Source organism: Cotesia typhae, unplaced genomic scaffold (genome assembly GCF_013202065.1).
Source record: "Cotesia typhae breed Kobodo isofemale line unplaced genomic scaffold, CoteBio_Ctyphae contig_48, whole genome shotgun sequence".
NCBI classification, from domain to species: Eukaryota; Metazoa; Arthropoda; class Insecta; order Hymenoptera; family Braconidae; genus Cotesia; species Cotesia typhae.
The window spans coordinates 3,647,019-3,663,204 of NW_027423756.1; the positions used below are offsets into that span (position 1 = coordinate 3,647,019).

The 16,186-nt window shown below is 29.9% G+C and overlaps 1 protein-coding gene across 2 annotated transcripts in view; it reads right to left on the reverse strand.

The window, feature by feature from the left end:
• Nucleotides 1-16,186, reverse strand: part of LOC141529304 (homeotic protein ultrabithorax-like) — a 153,087-nt gene that overhangs the window by 16,309 nt on the left and 120,592 nt on the right. For both annotated transcript variants that reach the window (XM_074245810.1, XM_074245809.1), the window contains one exon: nt 11,427-11,831. In XM_074245810.1, coding sequence (XP_074101911.1) covers nt 11,518-11,831 — 314 coding nt within the window. In that variant the 3' untranslated portion in view covers nt 11,427-11,517. The remainder of the gene's footprint in view (nt 1-11,426; nt 11,832-16,186) is intronic.

Sequence of the window (16,186 nt, forward strand, 5' to 3'; positions counted from 1 at the left end):
CCAATGGCGCCGCTAGACGGGGAACTAACTATTCACTTTTAAATGCTAATATCATCGTGAGATACAAGTTACTGTTCCATCTTTCGTGAATTCGATATTTGAACATTAAAATTTTATACAGAAAAAATCTTTAATAATTTTATAGAATTACTTGCTTACATTAAACCTGCCACCTAAATAATTTTTAAGCACTCAAGATATGTGAATGATTTTAATGTTATGGCAAAGATAAAGAAGCAAAATTTTTAGTAGATTTCATAGAAATCTAATTATTGAATTGTTCCTCATGACGGAATTTTTTAAAAATTTAGCTATATATCGCGATATACACACAGAAAAAAAAATTTCTTGAACCGAGAAAATTATAAGGAAGACCGAAGTCATTTTGGAGCAAGAATAAAATTTCTTAGCTTAAAAAAATTGAACTTCGTTCAAGAAATTTTAACTTCATTCAAGAAATTTTCAGTCTTCCATAAGATTTTCTTGATTTAAGAAAATTTACGCTTGACTCAAGACTTCTTTTCTTTCTGTGCAGTCGCAACTCAGCTCGTCAAGAAAATTCAGGAAATACATATGGTTGAAAAGTTTATCTAGGGGAAGAGAGGGCAAAATGGGCCCCCTAAAATTTTTTATAAAAAAGGTGAATAATAAATCGCTTATGCTTTTGATAATGATTAAAAGCGGTTTTTGTCAAAAAATTTGTCATTGATTCTAAAAAGTAAGAAAAAAAGAAGAAAGAAAAAGAATGGTTCATTAACAGTGAAACTACACGCTTTTAAAAATAGCAGATTATTGATGAAACGAATTTATTAAATTTTTTTAAGTTTATAGCTTCATTAAAAGTTGATCTTTGAAATTTTTTTTTTTTTTTAGAAAATACATTTTAAAACTAAAATTTTCTATATGATACGTTTCCAGATGATCAATTTTTGAAAAAGTGGTGTCTGTTTCAGAATAAAAAAGCCGATTATTTTTAAATTTATGCTTTCTTGAGTTGAGTAAAATCAAATTCAGCCAAATCAAAAAGTATCGAGTTCAAAAGTGATCAATTTGACAATTAAAATACCTCGTATTTTCTGTAATTCTCCTAATTTTTTAAAAGAAATAATTTGTTAAAAACGTAATAATACATAATGAAAGAACAACAGTTTAAAAATGTTCATGCAATGCATAGTAAATAGTACAATCGAACCTCATTATAAGACTACTCGCTATTTCCTTGATGAACCATCAGGCATCACGGTATCTTCAAAAAGAAACTATATAATAGTTTTATAACGAGATCCTACTGTACAGAGAAAAAAAAATCGACTTAAATGAAGAGAAGAATTTTGAAATTTTTAATTGTCTTGAATCGAGACGAAAATTTATTGAATCAAGTGAAATTTATTTAAACCAAAAAAGAATTCTTAGTCTAAGAATTTTTTTACTCAAATCAAGAAGATTAAGTTGTTCAAAATTATTTACTTGATTCAAGTTATTTTTTTTTAATTTATACTCAAAGATTAGTTTTTTAATTATCAACTTATCAACATAAATTTAAAGCTATTAACTACAAATACTTAAGGTAATAGAAGAAATTCCTCTACATCAAAGCCATTTTTTAACATTTTAGTAATTTCTAACTATTTAATTGATAAGAAATTTGAGAAACAATTAAGACGTTTTATTGATAAAATATCACGACCATTAGCTAAATAATTGATTATTGTTGATTACATTTTTTTCTTGTAATTTCTAGCAAAATTGTCTGTGTATAATCCATACTTAAAAAAATTTTTTTTATAATTTAATTTCGTATTATCACAATATTTGAAAACTTTTCTTTGAAATGTGACTAAATATATATATTAGTGATCTTTTAATTTAAATAAAATAAAAATTTTATAAAAAAAATTAATAAAATTGATACACTAAATGTATTAATAAGTCCAGGTTTTTTTTTCAATTTTTCGTCTAATAAAAAATGAATTAAAAATAATGCAAATAACAAACAAAATAAAATAAGAATAATTTATAGGAGTAAATAATAATATCATCAATAATGACATATAAAGAGCGCATTCTAGCGGACAATCACTCAAGTTGTTAGCCTCCCTTCCTTTTGATCTTTACGACCACGCCGACTGACTCCCACTACTATACAACAGCGATAAACCAGCTTAACCACACGGCGTAGCCTTTACGATCCACAGAAGTGGTATCATCTAATAATGACTCTCATAAATGTCACGATAAAATCAACACTTGCAATATTTTGTCGGTAGTTATACATAATGACAGACGGTTTATGATAATAAACTACGATCCAAACAAATCATAAAGTTATAATAAGTCACGCCTGCAATAATCACTAAATATACAGAAACTTGTTTATTACTTATGACTATACCAACAAATTATCTCTTCATAAACATAAGTAGTCAATTACAATATTATAACCGATAAATAAAATATCCTATAAACTTTAAATCCTCATCGATAAAGATCTCGCCGCATTAAAATTATACTTAATAAATAATCAAAAAAAAAAAAAAATTTAACGCTCCATAAAATACATAAAGAGTCTAAAGCTTGTAATAAAATATTTAATTTAAATCCACAAGTAGTGAATAAAAAAAATTTCTCACAGTTGTGAAAGTTATAGTTTGTTTTTGTCTAAAAAATAATTTGTTGGGATAGGTCAGGGTCTGATTGCAGGAAGGAAGCAGTTAGGCCTGGTTAAAGTCGTTAAGCCAAGTTTACGAGGTGTTACCGGGAGCGCAACCTGTAAATCTCGAAGCGGGTGCGGGCGCGTGCCAGTGGCGGCCCTTGGCGAACCAGTATTAGTAGAAGAAGGGGTAATGGGTTACGTAAGCCAGCGGGGGAGCCGGGAAGAAGACTACTTGCGGCACTCACATCTTTATGGATCGTAAATGTCTTCGTTTACAGCCAATAAAAATCCTCTTTCTTGGTTTTGATAGCCCAAACAACTACAGTATCACTCTATTTGTGTCTGCCAATTTTACTATGCTATAAACTTTTATTTCATTCAACTTTTTATCATTTTACAGCATTAAGATTTATTTTTATTTAAAAAACATAAAAAATAATATTAAATACTTTATCTTAATTATTTATTTTCTCCTGTTCATAACCGGTGATTTTATGGCCATAAAATAACATCCGAGCGACTTTTTTCGTAAAGTGAGCATGCTATTAACTTGTCGATAAGAAAAGCTTAAATATATCTATATATCCGAGAAGAGACAGAGTACCCGGCTTTTATCCTGGCGGAGAGACTGTGAAACTTAATGGATATACGAGACGCAAATAAAACAGTACACTAATCGGGTGTCGGTAATGGAGAGTCCTCAGAATCTCTTCTATTGTATGATATAGCACTGCCACCTGTCGTTTAAATTGCCAATAAACAGAAAGTAGTTCCGCGGAGGAATACATTCATCAGGCGCAACGATTCCAGCGGCAACTTCAAACCTAATAAACACTATTTACTCGAAAAATAATCATTGACAAAAAAAATTGCTACAAAATTTAACATTTGACGTGAAAATTGCTCCACATCAGGACTTAAAATCAATTTTAAAAGCAATTCAAATCAAGTTAACTTTTGACATTGATGATGCTTCCAAGTTTGATCCCCGCCCCTGACCACGCCTCCACATTCATTGGGGATGGGCAGCCATAACTAAGGAGAACGTAGTTAACACTTCGAGATGGCGCTACCGACACTCTTTTCAATGAAATAATCTGTAGATGCAGAATGTTTGATTTGACACGAGAGGAAAAAGAAGAAAAGAAGGAAAGAACAACTTGGGATTTTATATTCTGACGAGAGTATAATTGATACATTCAATTCGAGAGACAATGCATTTTTACGTTTACGTCCTTTTTCTTTTTTCATTTAACATAATAGTCTGATCGTGCTCTCGATTGTAAGATAGTTGTGTACCTTTTACTATGAATAATTTAATTATTCTCGTTTGAATACAATGGGACTGCTATTTACTTTTTATAAAGAGGGGCGAGAATTGTTGGGAAGAGGGTACGTAGAGTATGTTCTAGCTCACGTACTATTTTATAGAGGTTGCGATTCTCTTTCTCGCTTACTTATGCTACATTGAAAAATATAAACAACTTAATTTTTTGATAATGTTTCCATGGTATCTTATGCAAGTACCTACATAAGTAAAATCTTCAGGCAGCTTGGAATAATTTTTAGAACAATTTTTTGATTAGACCTGACGTTTGTTTTTTGGATCTTACACGGAGAAAAGAAAACTTGAAAAATTACATTATAAATAGTAGTAAGTGTCCCATCGTATTCAAAACGAGAAAAATTACAGTTCGAAATAACATGTTTGTAATTCAAACTTTGATTATTAAGTTTCAAAGCTTTCAATGTAAATATTATTGCATTTTACAATGTAATTCTTATCAAATCTGTAACACAGAAAGAAAGAAGTTTTTGAGCCAAGCGTAAATTTTCTTAAATCAAGAAAATCTTAAGAAAGATTAAAAATTTCTTGAACGAAGTTAAATTATTTTAAGCCAAGAAAATTTCTTCTTACTCCAAAATAACTTCAGTCTTCCTTACAATTTTCTTGGTTCGAGAAATTTTTTTTTTCTGTGTACAATTTGAAACTAATTTTTCCAGTTTTCATCATGAACCGCCACATTACATTATATATTGTAATTTTTCTATTTTTCTTTTTTCCGTGTAATTATTAACATATGAACGTCAATAAATTAACTGTGTAATTAATTTTTTGGAATTTTTAATGTTTGCTTATTATTTTGCGTTAGATGAATCAATTTTGACAACTATCTGTAGCTAAAATATCTAAATTTCATTTAACTACACTGAAAAAAAAAATTCCTCACTGGAGTGTAAATTTTCTTGACGCAAGAAATTTGTTTTTTGTGTGTGATGTGTAAAGTGAATAATTTCGAAAACATACTCTGTATTGTTAATTCACTTATTGTATAGTGACTTTTATGTTGTAATGTTGACAAAAGAATGAAAAAATATAGAAACATTTAAGTTGTTCATTTTTGATGCGAGTATCATTAAAAAAATAGTGACTTTCAAATGTAAATAGTAAAAAAAATTGTTTTAAAAATGTTTTTTGCTCTTTAAAAACAAGAGCATGCAAGAGGAAAAGAGCGAAAAAGGTAATAAATTGTTGGTATAAAAACAAGTATTTTGAATTTCAAGCATATTATTTGAAAAAATAAAAAGTAAATAATCTTCCAGACGTATTACTTAGCCAATGTTTCGCACGAGTTTCGCATTAATTTAATTTTTTCCCCGTTGGTCTTTTCATCGAGCTTGTAAATAAACGCAGCACATTTACTCAACGGGCAACGAGTTCCCTCATAATAACAGAATGGTATGTGTATACGGGAGATTTTTCTGTTAAACCATGCAGTCAAGCGGGAATCTTGGAGTCTTCCGATTGGTGATCGCCGTTCACGAGTCTTAGCTTGCTGGAAAAGACTTGATGCCGCCGGCTCTAGACAAATGAGAATTACTGCTATTAAGTGCGAATAAACACTCTCATATACTCCAAACGATTTCTGTCCAGTGGCTATAAAACCGAGCTATGGCAATTGATCGAACACGCTGCGTAAATCTCTACACACGCAAAGGTGTATCATAAAGAGGGCTGGACAAAATGGAGTGATTTTTAAAATTTAGAATTCCGGTCAATTTTAGTCTCATTTTTGTAATATACAGGTATTTTTAAGGGCCTTATAAGATACTGAACGTTTTGCTATAATTATTCACTGCTGCACAAAAGAAAGCTTTATTTCAACCAAGAAAATTATTTTTATATTAATTCTTTGAAATAGATATTTTAACTAAGAAAAATCTAATTCTAATTTTAAAATTTCAGAGAATTATTCTTTTTGTTCCAAAAAATTGTGTATTAATTTGAAATACATTTTAGATACTCACTCCAAAACATTGATAGGTACATTATTAAGATGGCGCAAAAAAACATAAAATAAAAAAAAACTATTTTTTTAAATCTTTTATAAAAATATATTAATTTATCATATTTTAAAAGTCTTATCTAAAATTTTTAACAACCTTCGGAAATTGAAGTGTTAATCTCAAATTTTTTGAGCTAGTAAATAGTAGACAAAAAAAAATGACTAAAAATAAAAAAATTCAAGTAAATAATTTTGAAGAATTTTATCGTCTTGGTTTGAGTTGAAAACTTCTTAAGCTAAGAAATTTCACTTGGTTTATGTAAATTTTACTTGATTCAAGAATTTTTCGTCTTGACTCAAGACAATGAGTTTCTTCAAAATAATTTTCTTGGTTCAAGAATTTTACTCTTGATTCATGTTAATTTTTTTTTTCAGTGTAACGATTTAGGACATTTTTTGGAGTTTTCAAAACAACTTTTGAAGATTTTTTCATCGAACTAGTTTTAGAGGGGATTTTTAACAAATTGTATTCTGAAATAATTTTTTTTATGATAGTTTGAAGAAACGAAAAAATTTTTCTTGACTCAATTATTGTTTATATCGTCTGCTTCAATTTATAAAGTTCGATAGCTTTTATTAAAAAGAATAATTGTTGATTAACGATTAAAACTGAAAAGATTGAAAGACAATGATTCCTTAAAAGGATCCCGTATATATTACAAAGTTGAAAATATTTAAAGGACACTTTCTCACACAATATACAATAGTTCTTAGTAAAAAGTCTTAAAATGAGTCAATAACTGGTTTGATAGAGATGCCGTTCCTTTAAAATTCAATGGATGTAAAAAAAAAAAAAAAGGAAAAAAGTAATATATCTGGTTGTCTATGAGGCATTTTAATGTTGTGTCAGTATTAAATATTGAAATATCTGATTCTCCCGTGATGTTTTTACATTACTCTGATCACGACGATTCAGTCATCAGTCTGATACACGCTCAATTAAAATATGGCATGAGAATAGCAACTAGAAAAACACAACCATCGCGTTTCTGTGTCTCCTTAGACTATCACAATACATTTATCTAAGGTCTGTTTGTGAGTGCCGTGCCTAACCCAGAAACTATAGCGTTACTCGTGTCGTGCAAGCTTCAGAATTTCCATAAACGCTTCGTTCGTTGTTCTATCTGCATAAAATCATACAAAGATTGAAACTAGCTAAATTTACATGGTGATCGCGATGGCACTGCCGTGCGATTTGTAACACATCTCTATACTGAATTTCAAGCTGTGTGGTAAAATTTGTAAGCAATTGTTGTCATCATGGCCCGCACGTTTAAATTGGTACAAAACAACAACATAGTGAGGTGAATGAATGACAAGAATGTGAATACACTGATAAAAAAATTAAATTGATCCAAGAGGAAAAATTTTAAGCCTAGAAAAGTCTATATAATAAAGAAAACGTGACTTAATAATGTAAATTTAATTTAAAAAAAAATAAATTAAAATTTTTTAAAAAATAACATTTTTTTAAATCAAACACTAAGAATATATTATTTTGGTTTACATAATTTTTACTTTGATCAAAATTTTTTTCTTGAATTAAATTAATTTTTTATCAGCGTGTGTTCGAAAATTTTGTCTCAGAATATGTAATAATATACAATTACTATTAATTAATTTAAATTTTAGAAAAAATTAACAATTTCACAAAACTTCTTTTTTTTACAGAATAAGTTTTATAGCTTATTTATTCACTGATAAGAAAATTAACAAGAGCCAAAACCTTGAACCAAGAATACCATTTTTAAGAAAATGATTTTCTTAAGCCAAGAAATTATTCTGGATCGAAGAAAATTTTCTTGTTTCAAGAATTTATTCTCTTGACTCAAGAAAATCATTTTATTTAAAATGGTATTCTTGGTTCAAGATTTTGGTTCTTGAGTCAAGTTAATCTTTTTATCAGTGTAGGTTATAAAATATAAAATCTGGTACATAAAACATGTTAAAAATTGAACATAAAACCTAATATTTACCATTCAGTAAGTATACTTTGATTTCATCGAATTAACACATAAATTTAGGCAAACTGTTTAAAAAAAATATGATATGTATTAAATGTAACACAAATTTTTCAAATATGTATACAAGTTAAAGTATCGCAGGAGACTTATTTTAGGGTTTACAACCAGATCACAAATCAGACCCTAACTGGATTGCTCGTTTTTTTCCCCAATTTTCTTTTTCCTCATTCCTATCTCCCAAGGTTCTCACTCTTTTCTCATATGTTTTCCTTTCATTCACTATTTTATTTTTTATATTCTACTTGAAGCTTTGTAAAAACCCGGCATATGAAGAATAGTTATTTCTGAAAACATCTGGACACATCGTTGACTTCCCATGAGTGTATATTCCTTTTTTTATCTTCTTTCCAGAGAAACTCGTTAACTTACCATTACGAAAAGAAATTTAAAAATAATTTAAAGAAAAGATAAAATAAAAAACTTTGAAAGAGAAAGTGCAGAAAATCTAAACACGTTGATCTTTTTTTATGACGGATTTCGAAAGTGAACCCAAAGAGCAAGGATCAAGGGTCGTAAACCGGGCAAGCACAAGTAAGGAATAGGCCTCAGCGACCCTTAAAAAAAAAAGAATAGAATAGAAATAGGAATAGAAATTATTGTTAAGAATCACTCAGAGCGATACACGAAAATTGGTAGTAACCGATTTCTGTTAACCTGCCTGCTGCGTTTGCTTCGGAAACTTTCTTTCCACGAAATATCGTAAAACATCGTCTTTTTTTTCACTTACAATACCTATGAGTATCATAAAAAAGCCGGACGTTTAACTTTTTATTTTTTCAATGGCAAGGGAAACGAAAACATTGAAAGATTGTAAGAAATAACTTAAAACGAAATAAGGGAATCACGGGTGTGAGTTTTTATACTTTGCGTGATGCGGATATGCTCTAAAGGGAGCTGTATGAAAGATGGCAATTAACGATCGTAAACTAGATAGAAGGATTGTGGTGGGCCCTGTGAGGCGTTGATTAATGTCACCCTAATATATTCTGCAAGAACAAACTTCAAAGCTTTCGTAGAAAATAGAATTCCTTATGTGTTTTTACAAGGGTATATATTATTTATATTTTTAGATGTCTAGCATGTAAGTGAGATTAACCGTGCACACTTGTACATTCATATCTATGTATAGAAAAAGAAAAAAAAAACATATTTTTAGAGGGTGTATAAAATTTAAAATGATAAAATCCTCAACTTTTAAATTGTTTGGTTAAGGTAAAATGGAAGAGAATGAAAGAAAGGGAATATACACTGGCGAGAAGTATAATCATGAGACTGCAACATTTCAACTCTAAACATATAACGCACCAGAGTAACTATCTCTTTTTAGGTACGTGTTAAGCGCGGGTGTGCTGAAGCACGCGAGTAGAATAACTTAGCAAATTATGAAAGTGCACGCTTATATGCGGTTTAGTCTCATTAGGTATCCTGCCGAAAGATATCTTTCGAGACAAAAGGTGTTTATACTGAAGATTGCTTCTTTTCTACAACTACATGTTCTTTTAATTTAACAAGCCACGATAAATTACGGAATGGGCATTTCGTAAACAAAACAAGTAATCATGTTAATTTTCATACTAACAAATTCTATAATCTTATTAAAATATTAAATTGAGCGGAAGTTGTAATAATTCAGCTTCTTTCTTTAATGAACTAATGAAATTACATCTTTGCAAGCCTCTACTTTCTTTAATTTATACAATGTCTTTATTATTATTGTAAAATTATCTCAGTTATCAAAGAAATTGTTTTCAATTAAATTACGGATTTTAATTATTAATTACTGATATGATAAATTTATGCCTGAAGTATTTCTTCGAAAATCATGCAAGAAATGTTTCGCTCGTGATATTGACAGATCTTCTTGAACGCAACTAGCGAATAATTTTGATATCCTATAACCATTTTTAATTATCTTAATAAGGATAATTATTCAAATATTTTATGGACTTTTTAAGGCATTTATATTTTTGTTAAAATTTAAAGAAATATTGCATACTTAAAATATAATTTCAAGGTTTTCGATTGTGATCCATACTTATGCAATAAAAATAATTACAATTATAGTATCACGGAATTTCTGGAAGAAGTATGAATGAGTTTTATCAGTTTTTTCAGTCACGTGTTTCTTGAAAAGAAATATTTGTTAACAAATAAAAAGTCAGCTGTAGCTAGTGATTATTAGTTCAATTTTTGGGGATGAAACAGGAAATTGTAAAATAAAAAAACTGTCTTATTTATGATCTAATTTGTGAACATTTACTTTTTCAAATTAAAACATAAAATATTTTTTAATTGAACGAATTTTAATTAGCTCACAGGAAATTTTTCTACATTAGAATTTAATATATAATGTGACATTCATTTTTTCTTCTCCAAATAAAATTCAAAGATAATTTATCTAATTCTTTAATGTCTCGTATATTCTAAATTTTCACAAATTCAATTTCTCATAAAACTAAATAGATCTTTAAAAGATAAAATAAATTAAATAACAAAATTAAATATAAGTCAAAAGAGGTATTGTGTAATTACTCTTTTTTTTTCTCTCAGATTTTATGACATTTTATGTCTCTTATAGATAAAATTAAAATCAACTTATTGTTAAAATACATACAGAACTTAAAATACTAATTTGAAAAGATCGAAACACTTTTTATATAAAAATCATTTGTTATCATAACCTTTACATTTTAATCACAAAAAAATTAATCTACAAATATTCTAATTGAAACAGCAGATAATAAAAGAACTTTCGGTTCTCCACTAAAAAAATTGTTAGAGAAATATCATTCTTTTCGCTATCAAAACAGTATCTTAACTGGACTGACGTCTTATGCATTAATCTTCACACTTCTATACTATAATTATTCGTATAAGACAGTTTCAATTAATTTAAAGACAAATAATACAAAAAATATTTTGATACATTTAATATGGAGAATTCATGTATACATGTGTAGGGAGCAACGCTTATTCATCAGTAAGACCCCGTTCGTTCGCTCTCATCCCCTTTCTCCTATATGTATATATATATATATATAAGACTATAGTCACTATTTAGAAGGGAAGACTTAATTTTGATTTTGATTTAAATATAACACAGATACAATACAATTTTTTCGGATACTAAATTAGATAACACAAAAATTTTGATAATTTTAATTTAGAAATAATATCAAATGTAAAATTAAGAAAAAAATTCTTTTATGCTGATGTTTTTTTTTTTTTTTTTTTTTTCAATATCACACATTTTTTCATACTCATACTGAAGATGTATTTATTAAAGTTCTGTTTTCTTCAAGTACCCAAAGCAAAATTTTTGTTTTTTTTTTTTTTTTTTTTTTTTTCACTTCAATATATAATTTTGTCAGTATATTTGGTAAAGATAATAAAAGAACTGACCTTAATATAGCTGTGTACATTGCGATGCTAACAGAGAATGGTGCGGATTGGCATTGTGATGGTCAGGGGGGCTCCGGTGCAAGGCGTACCCCTAGTTGCCCCCGTCGGGGCCTCCACCACCCCCTTGCTGATGCGCTGCCGCCGCAGCTGCTGCTGCCGCTTTTTGCGCCTGTGCCTGTTTTTCCTGTTCGTTTAATTCTTTGATGGCTTGAATTTCCTTTTTTAATTTCATCCGCCGATTTTGGAACCATATTTTTATTTGTCTTTCTGTTAAACATAGCGCGTGCGCCATCTCAATCCGTCTCCGCCTTGTGAGGTAGTGGTTCGTGTGAAATTCCTTTTCTAACTCCAATGTTTGGTAACGCGTGTAGGTTTGACGACCGCGCCTGCGTAGCCCATTCGCACCTGAAACATCAAACAGAAAAAACGAGTTAGACCAGAATCCATACCAATGTGCTTTGTATCTTTCATCTTACATCTTACATCTTATGCTAATATATATGCTCAGTCTGTTATTCTTTGTTTAGATGAGGCTTTCTGTTCCTCTTTCTTATTCTTCTTCAGAAATATGTCTACATATTATATATGTTGACTCTGATTGCTTTTCTTACTACTTTTATTGTAAATAATAATATCGAGAACCGCGACAAGTGTACATATAAAAAAGAGAAGAACATTTGAACCAAGAATAGATATTTCCAGTTCGAACTATATAAGTCCTTCAGGACTCACATGATTTTTACACAGAAAAAAAATTAACTTGAATCAAGAGAAAAATTTTGAACCAACAAAATAACATTGAAAAGTTTCATTACTTTGGATCAAGACAAAAAATTCTTGAATCATATGAAATTTACTTAAACCAAGAAAAATTTCTTAGTCTAAGAATTTTTTTACTCAAATCAAGAAGATGAAGTTCTTTAAAATTATTTACTTGATTCAAGTTAATTTTTTTTTCTGTGTAGTATCTTATTTTCACAACAGAGATATTCTACACAGAAAGAAAAATTTCTTGACTGGAGAACAGAATTCTTGGCTCAAGAAAGTTTTCGGGTGCCTTAAGGAAGATCCAAGTTTTGTTGGCGAAAGTAAAAATTTGTCTTGAAATTATATTCTTGGTGGAAGTAATTTTTTCTTAATTCAAATTATCATAAATACTTGATCCAATAAATTTTTATATTCGATCATGATTTTTAGATACTTTAGGGAAGCAGCGCCACCTACTTCAGCTGAAGAAAAAATTTTCTCACCTTGAGAAAATTTTTCTCTTGAATATTTGATACCCATTTTAGATTATTTTAGCGCCCAATTATACACATTGAATGAAAAAAAAATGATTCCATATTATTTGATATGTTAATCAATAAAAATATTAATGAAAATTTACTCTCAAGATATTTAATTTTTTGGAGCAAGAGAGAAATTTTCTCAAGAGAAGGAAATTTACTTCTATCAAGAACTAAATTTTTTGGAGCAAGAGGTTGAATTTTCTCAAAACAAGAAAGTTTTCTTGACTTAAATACATTTTTTTGGATCAAGAACCGTATTTTTTAAAGCAAGGGAATTAATTTGTTGAAATAAGTGGAATTTCTTGGGTCAAAAACAAAATTTGTTTTCGCTCAAAAAAATAATTTGGAAGAACAATATTTTCTTGGCTCAAGTGAACCTTTTTTTCTATGTATAAGTTGAACCGAGAAGTTTTTGCTCGTAGATATTTTGAAATAAAATATGTACATTTTGTCCTAATTCCAAGGCTCATTTCATCCATGAAAAAATTTCTTGAATGAAAAAAAATATCTCACATTGAAGCAGAATATAACTTGCACCTGACGTTCCAAAAATTTTACAGCCCATTTCACCGAGGGAATTGTGACGTAATACTTCTAATGTTATTATTGATAGTGACAATATAACCATCCATATTAATTGATAGTTAAATTCCAGATATCTTACTACTTCAGCAGTGTAAAATACTTGCCATTTCAAGAACCGGTAGCGCAATTATTTCTCAGAGACTTGCTGATGGCGAAAACAAATGACTAATTAAAATCACTAATTAGCTAAGAATTTGTGTTGAAAGAATTTGTTGAAATATTATAATAAATTTTATCGAATAATTAAATAATGATAATGATAATTATAATAAAGATACTAGACGATATAGAGGGAGATAATACTGTATCAAAAGAATAAGTGGAGGAAAATAAAATGAACATGAAGTGAAGACATATACAGTGGCTTTGAAAAGTATACACTACGTTGAACAGCCACTTGGGTGCTGTAGTAGAATAAGCTCCGTCGGGGGCGCGAGCTCACCTTATCGGCCGTTACTGCCTCGTAAAACGTCCGCTTTGCCTCTGGCGCTACTCTTTGTGATCCACTCTGAAAAATATTGTTTCCAACTCATATCACACAACCTTCTTTTCTGTCCTTTACTTTATTTATATAGTATGTATTTTTACTATTCACATGATATGTATATAGCACATATATTTTGAGTCAACAGAATAAAAGGAAGAATAAAAAAATGATAAAATATTTATTTTAACGAAAAGTTGGAAGTAGTTTACTGATAATAATCTTGTTTAATGTCAAAAAAGTCTATATCTTATAATGCTCATTAAAGTTTTAGTAAACAATATATTCTATTCCTAATTTATAAAATAAAGAAGAAAAAAATGACATTTACACAGAAAAAAAAAATGTTCTTGAATCAAGTATGCAATGTTGAAGAACTTTATATTCTTGATTTGAGTGGGAAAATTCTAGATTTAAGGAAATTTTACTTGATTCAATAATTTTTTGTCTTGATTCAAGACAATTACTCTCTTCAAAATTATTATATTCTTGGTTCAAGAATTTTTTTCTTGAATCAATTTATTTTTTTTTCGATTATATTCGGGACATTTTTTTTACTTTCTAAACTAAGCATCACCTGGAATTATAATTGCCATTTTATGAAAATTTGAAAAAAGGGATGAACAAAAAGGGGGACTCGGACTATTTTTAATAGCTGAAATGATTAATTCGGACAGCCTAGACCTTTTGTTTACGCGCCAAGAGCTCTCACTTAAGCTATCCAAGAATTTGTTCACTATTAATACTCAGTCACGTTATTACGCATGGGCGTTAAAAAAAATATTCCGATATTTATAAATGTATAGAAAACTGATAACATTAAGTTTTTCATTATTAATTATGATTAATCGTGTTCGCCAGCTACGAACATTATTGCACGACGAGAAACATTTGTTGGTTTATTTTGATGTTTTTGTTTTCATTTTTATTAAACTAAATTAATTTTTGAAAACCACAATAAATCTTAAATTGTTTGTTTGATGGTACAAAAACTATTTTCTTTTCGTGAAGTTAAAAAAATGTAACAATAAAAATAGAAGTGACAAAAAAAAATGTTCTGCTATCGTAGAGGATTCTTTAAAGCATTGCATTACGAGTGGTGCAATAAAATTCTTCATTTATTTCATTATACTCAATCATTTTTATATTTAGTATCGAATTAACAGAATCTACCGAATAAAAAATAGCTGGTCTCACATGAAGCCATAAAATTTATCAGTCAAAAAAGTAACGAGCCAAAGTGTTAGGGTCGAAAAATGGAGAAGAGAAAAAATATATGATGAACAATTGGAATATAGAAGGATGTAAACGTGACTAGTTTGAATGATTCGTGATAGGAATCGAATGCGTGGCCAATCGTAGGATAGTTTCGATTTTTTCATGCACTGCACCTCTCTTTCGTTTATTCACAACTCTGCACCAACAGTTCTACATCGAATACGAATCATCCTTGCAATAAATGCATCATATTTGCAATTTTATTGTAACATCGGTCGGTTATTGGTAGAGGGTTCAGGGTTGATAGTTGAAAAGAGAAGAGCGATTCTGTAACGGTGATCGAAAAAATATAACGCTTTGAAATGCGAGTAGTGAAAGAGGAGGAGAGGAAGTTCATATCGGCGTGATGTTTATTATAGCGACGTAATCAAGTAGCCCAACTAGCCACCCCTTCACGGGTTTTATTCCTCTATTTTTGTGATCTACCCTCGCAACATCCACCACGTCCCTTGATTCTCACTCTCACTCCGCGATGTCATGCTTCCACCAAGGTGGAATGGGAGCCAAGTTATGGCGCAACGTTTATAAGGGTTATTTGTCACCCGGTCGCCTGCGCACGTTTTCTATCCTGCTCCAAAGGTACTTGAGCACGTAGAGGGGTGGTTCTCTTCTTCAACTTTCCACCCCTTCGTCTAAGCTTATAAATAAAAGAAGAGGACTTCCCTCAATTAAGCTGCCCCCATCCGTCTCCTGAAAGTAGAAAATGTGACAACCCAAGGCCCCTCGTCTTCCAGAAGCTACTATTGAATTTACTCTCTACTCTCGTTTAGATAGCTTTTTTTTTCTCTTCTCCAGTCTTTGTTTATTGTACTCTGTTAAACAACTCAAACTTTGTCTTTTAGATTTTTTTAGCTTCTAGCTCTACAATACTTGGTATGAAATCCTGTTTTTCTTGGCTCGATGGGATGTTCCGTTATTCCGGGGAGAATATCGTCTTATGTCTCAGCTCGATAAAAGTTTAGGCTGTAAGGTTAAGCTGACATTTTTGCGGGTGAAATAAGAAGAATGAGAGAAGAAGCGTGCGTGGATGTTTAACCAAGGGGTTGGATAAATTTAATGCTGAACTCGAGAAACGTGCTTTATCCGGTGGGTAGATGCCAGAAGAGCGAGAAGCATTCATCTGC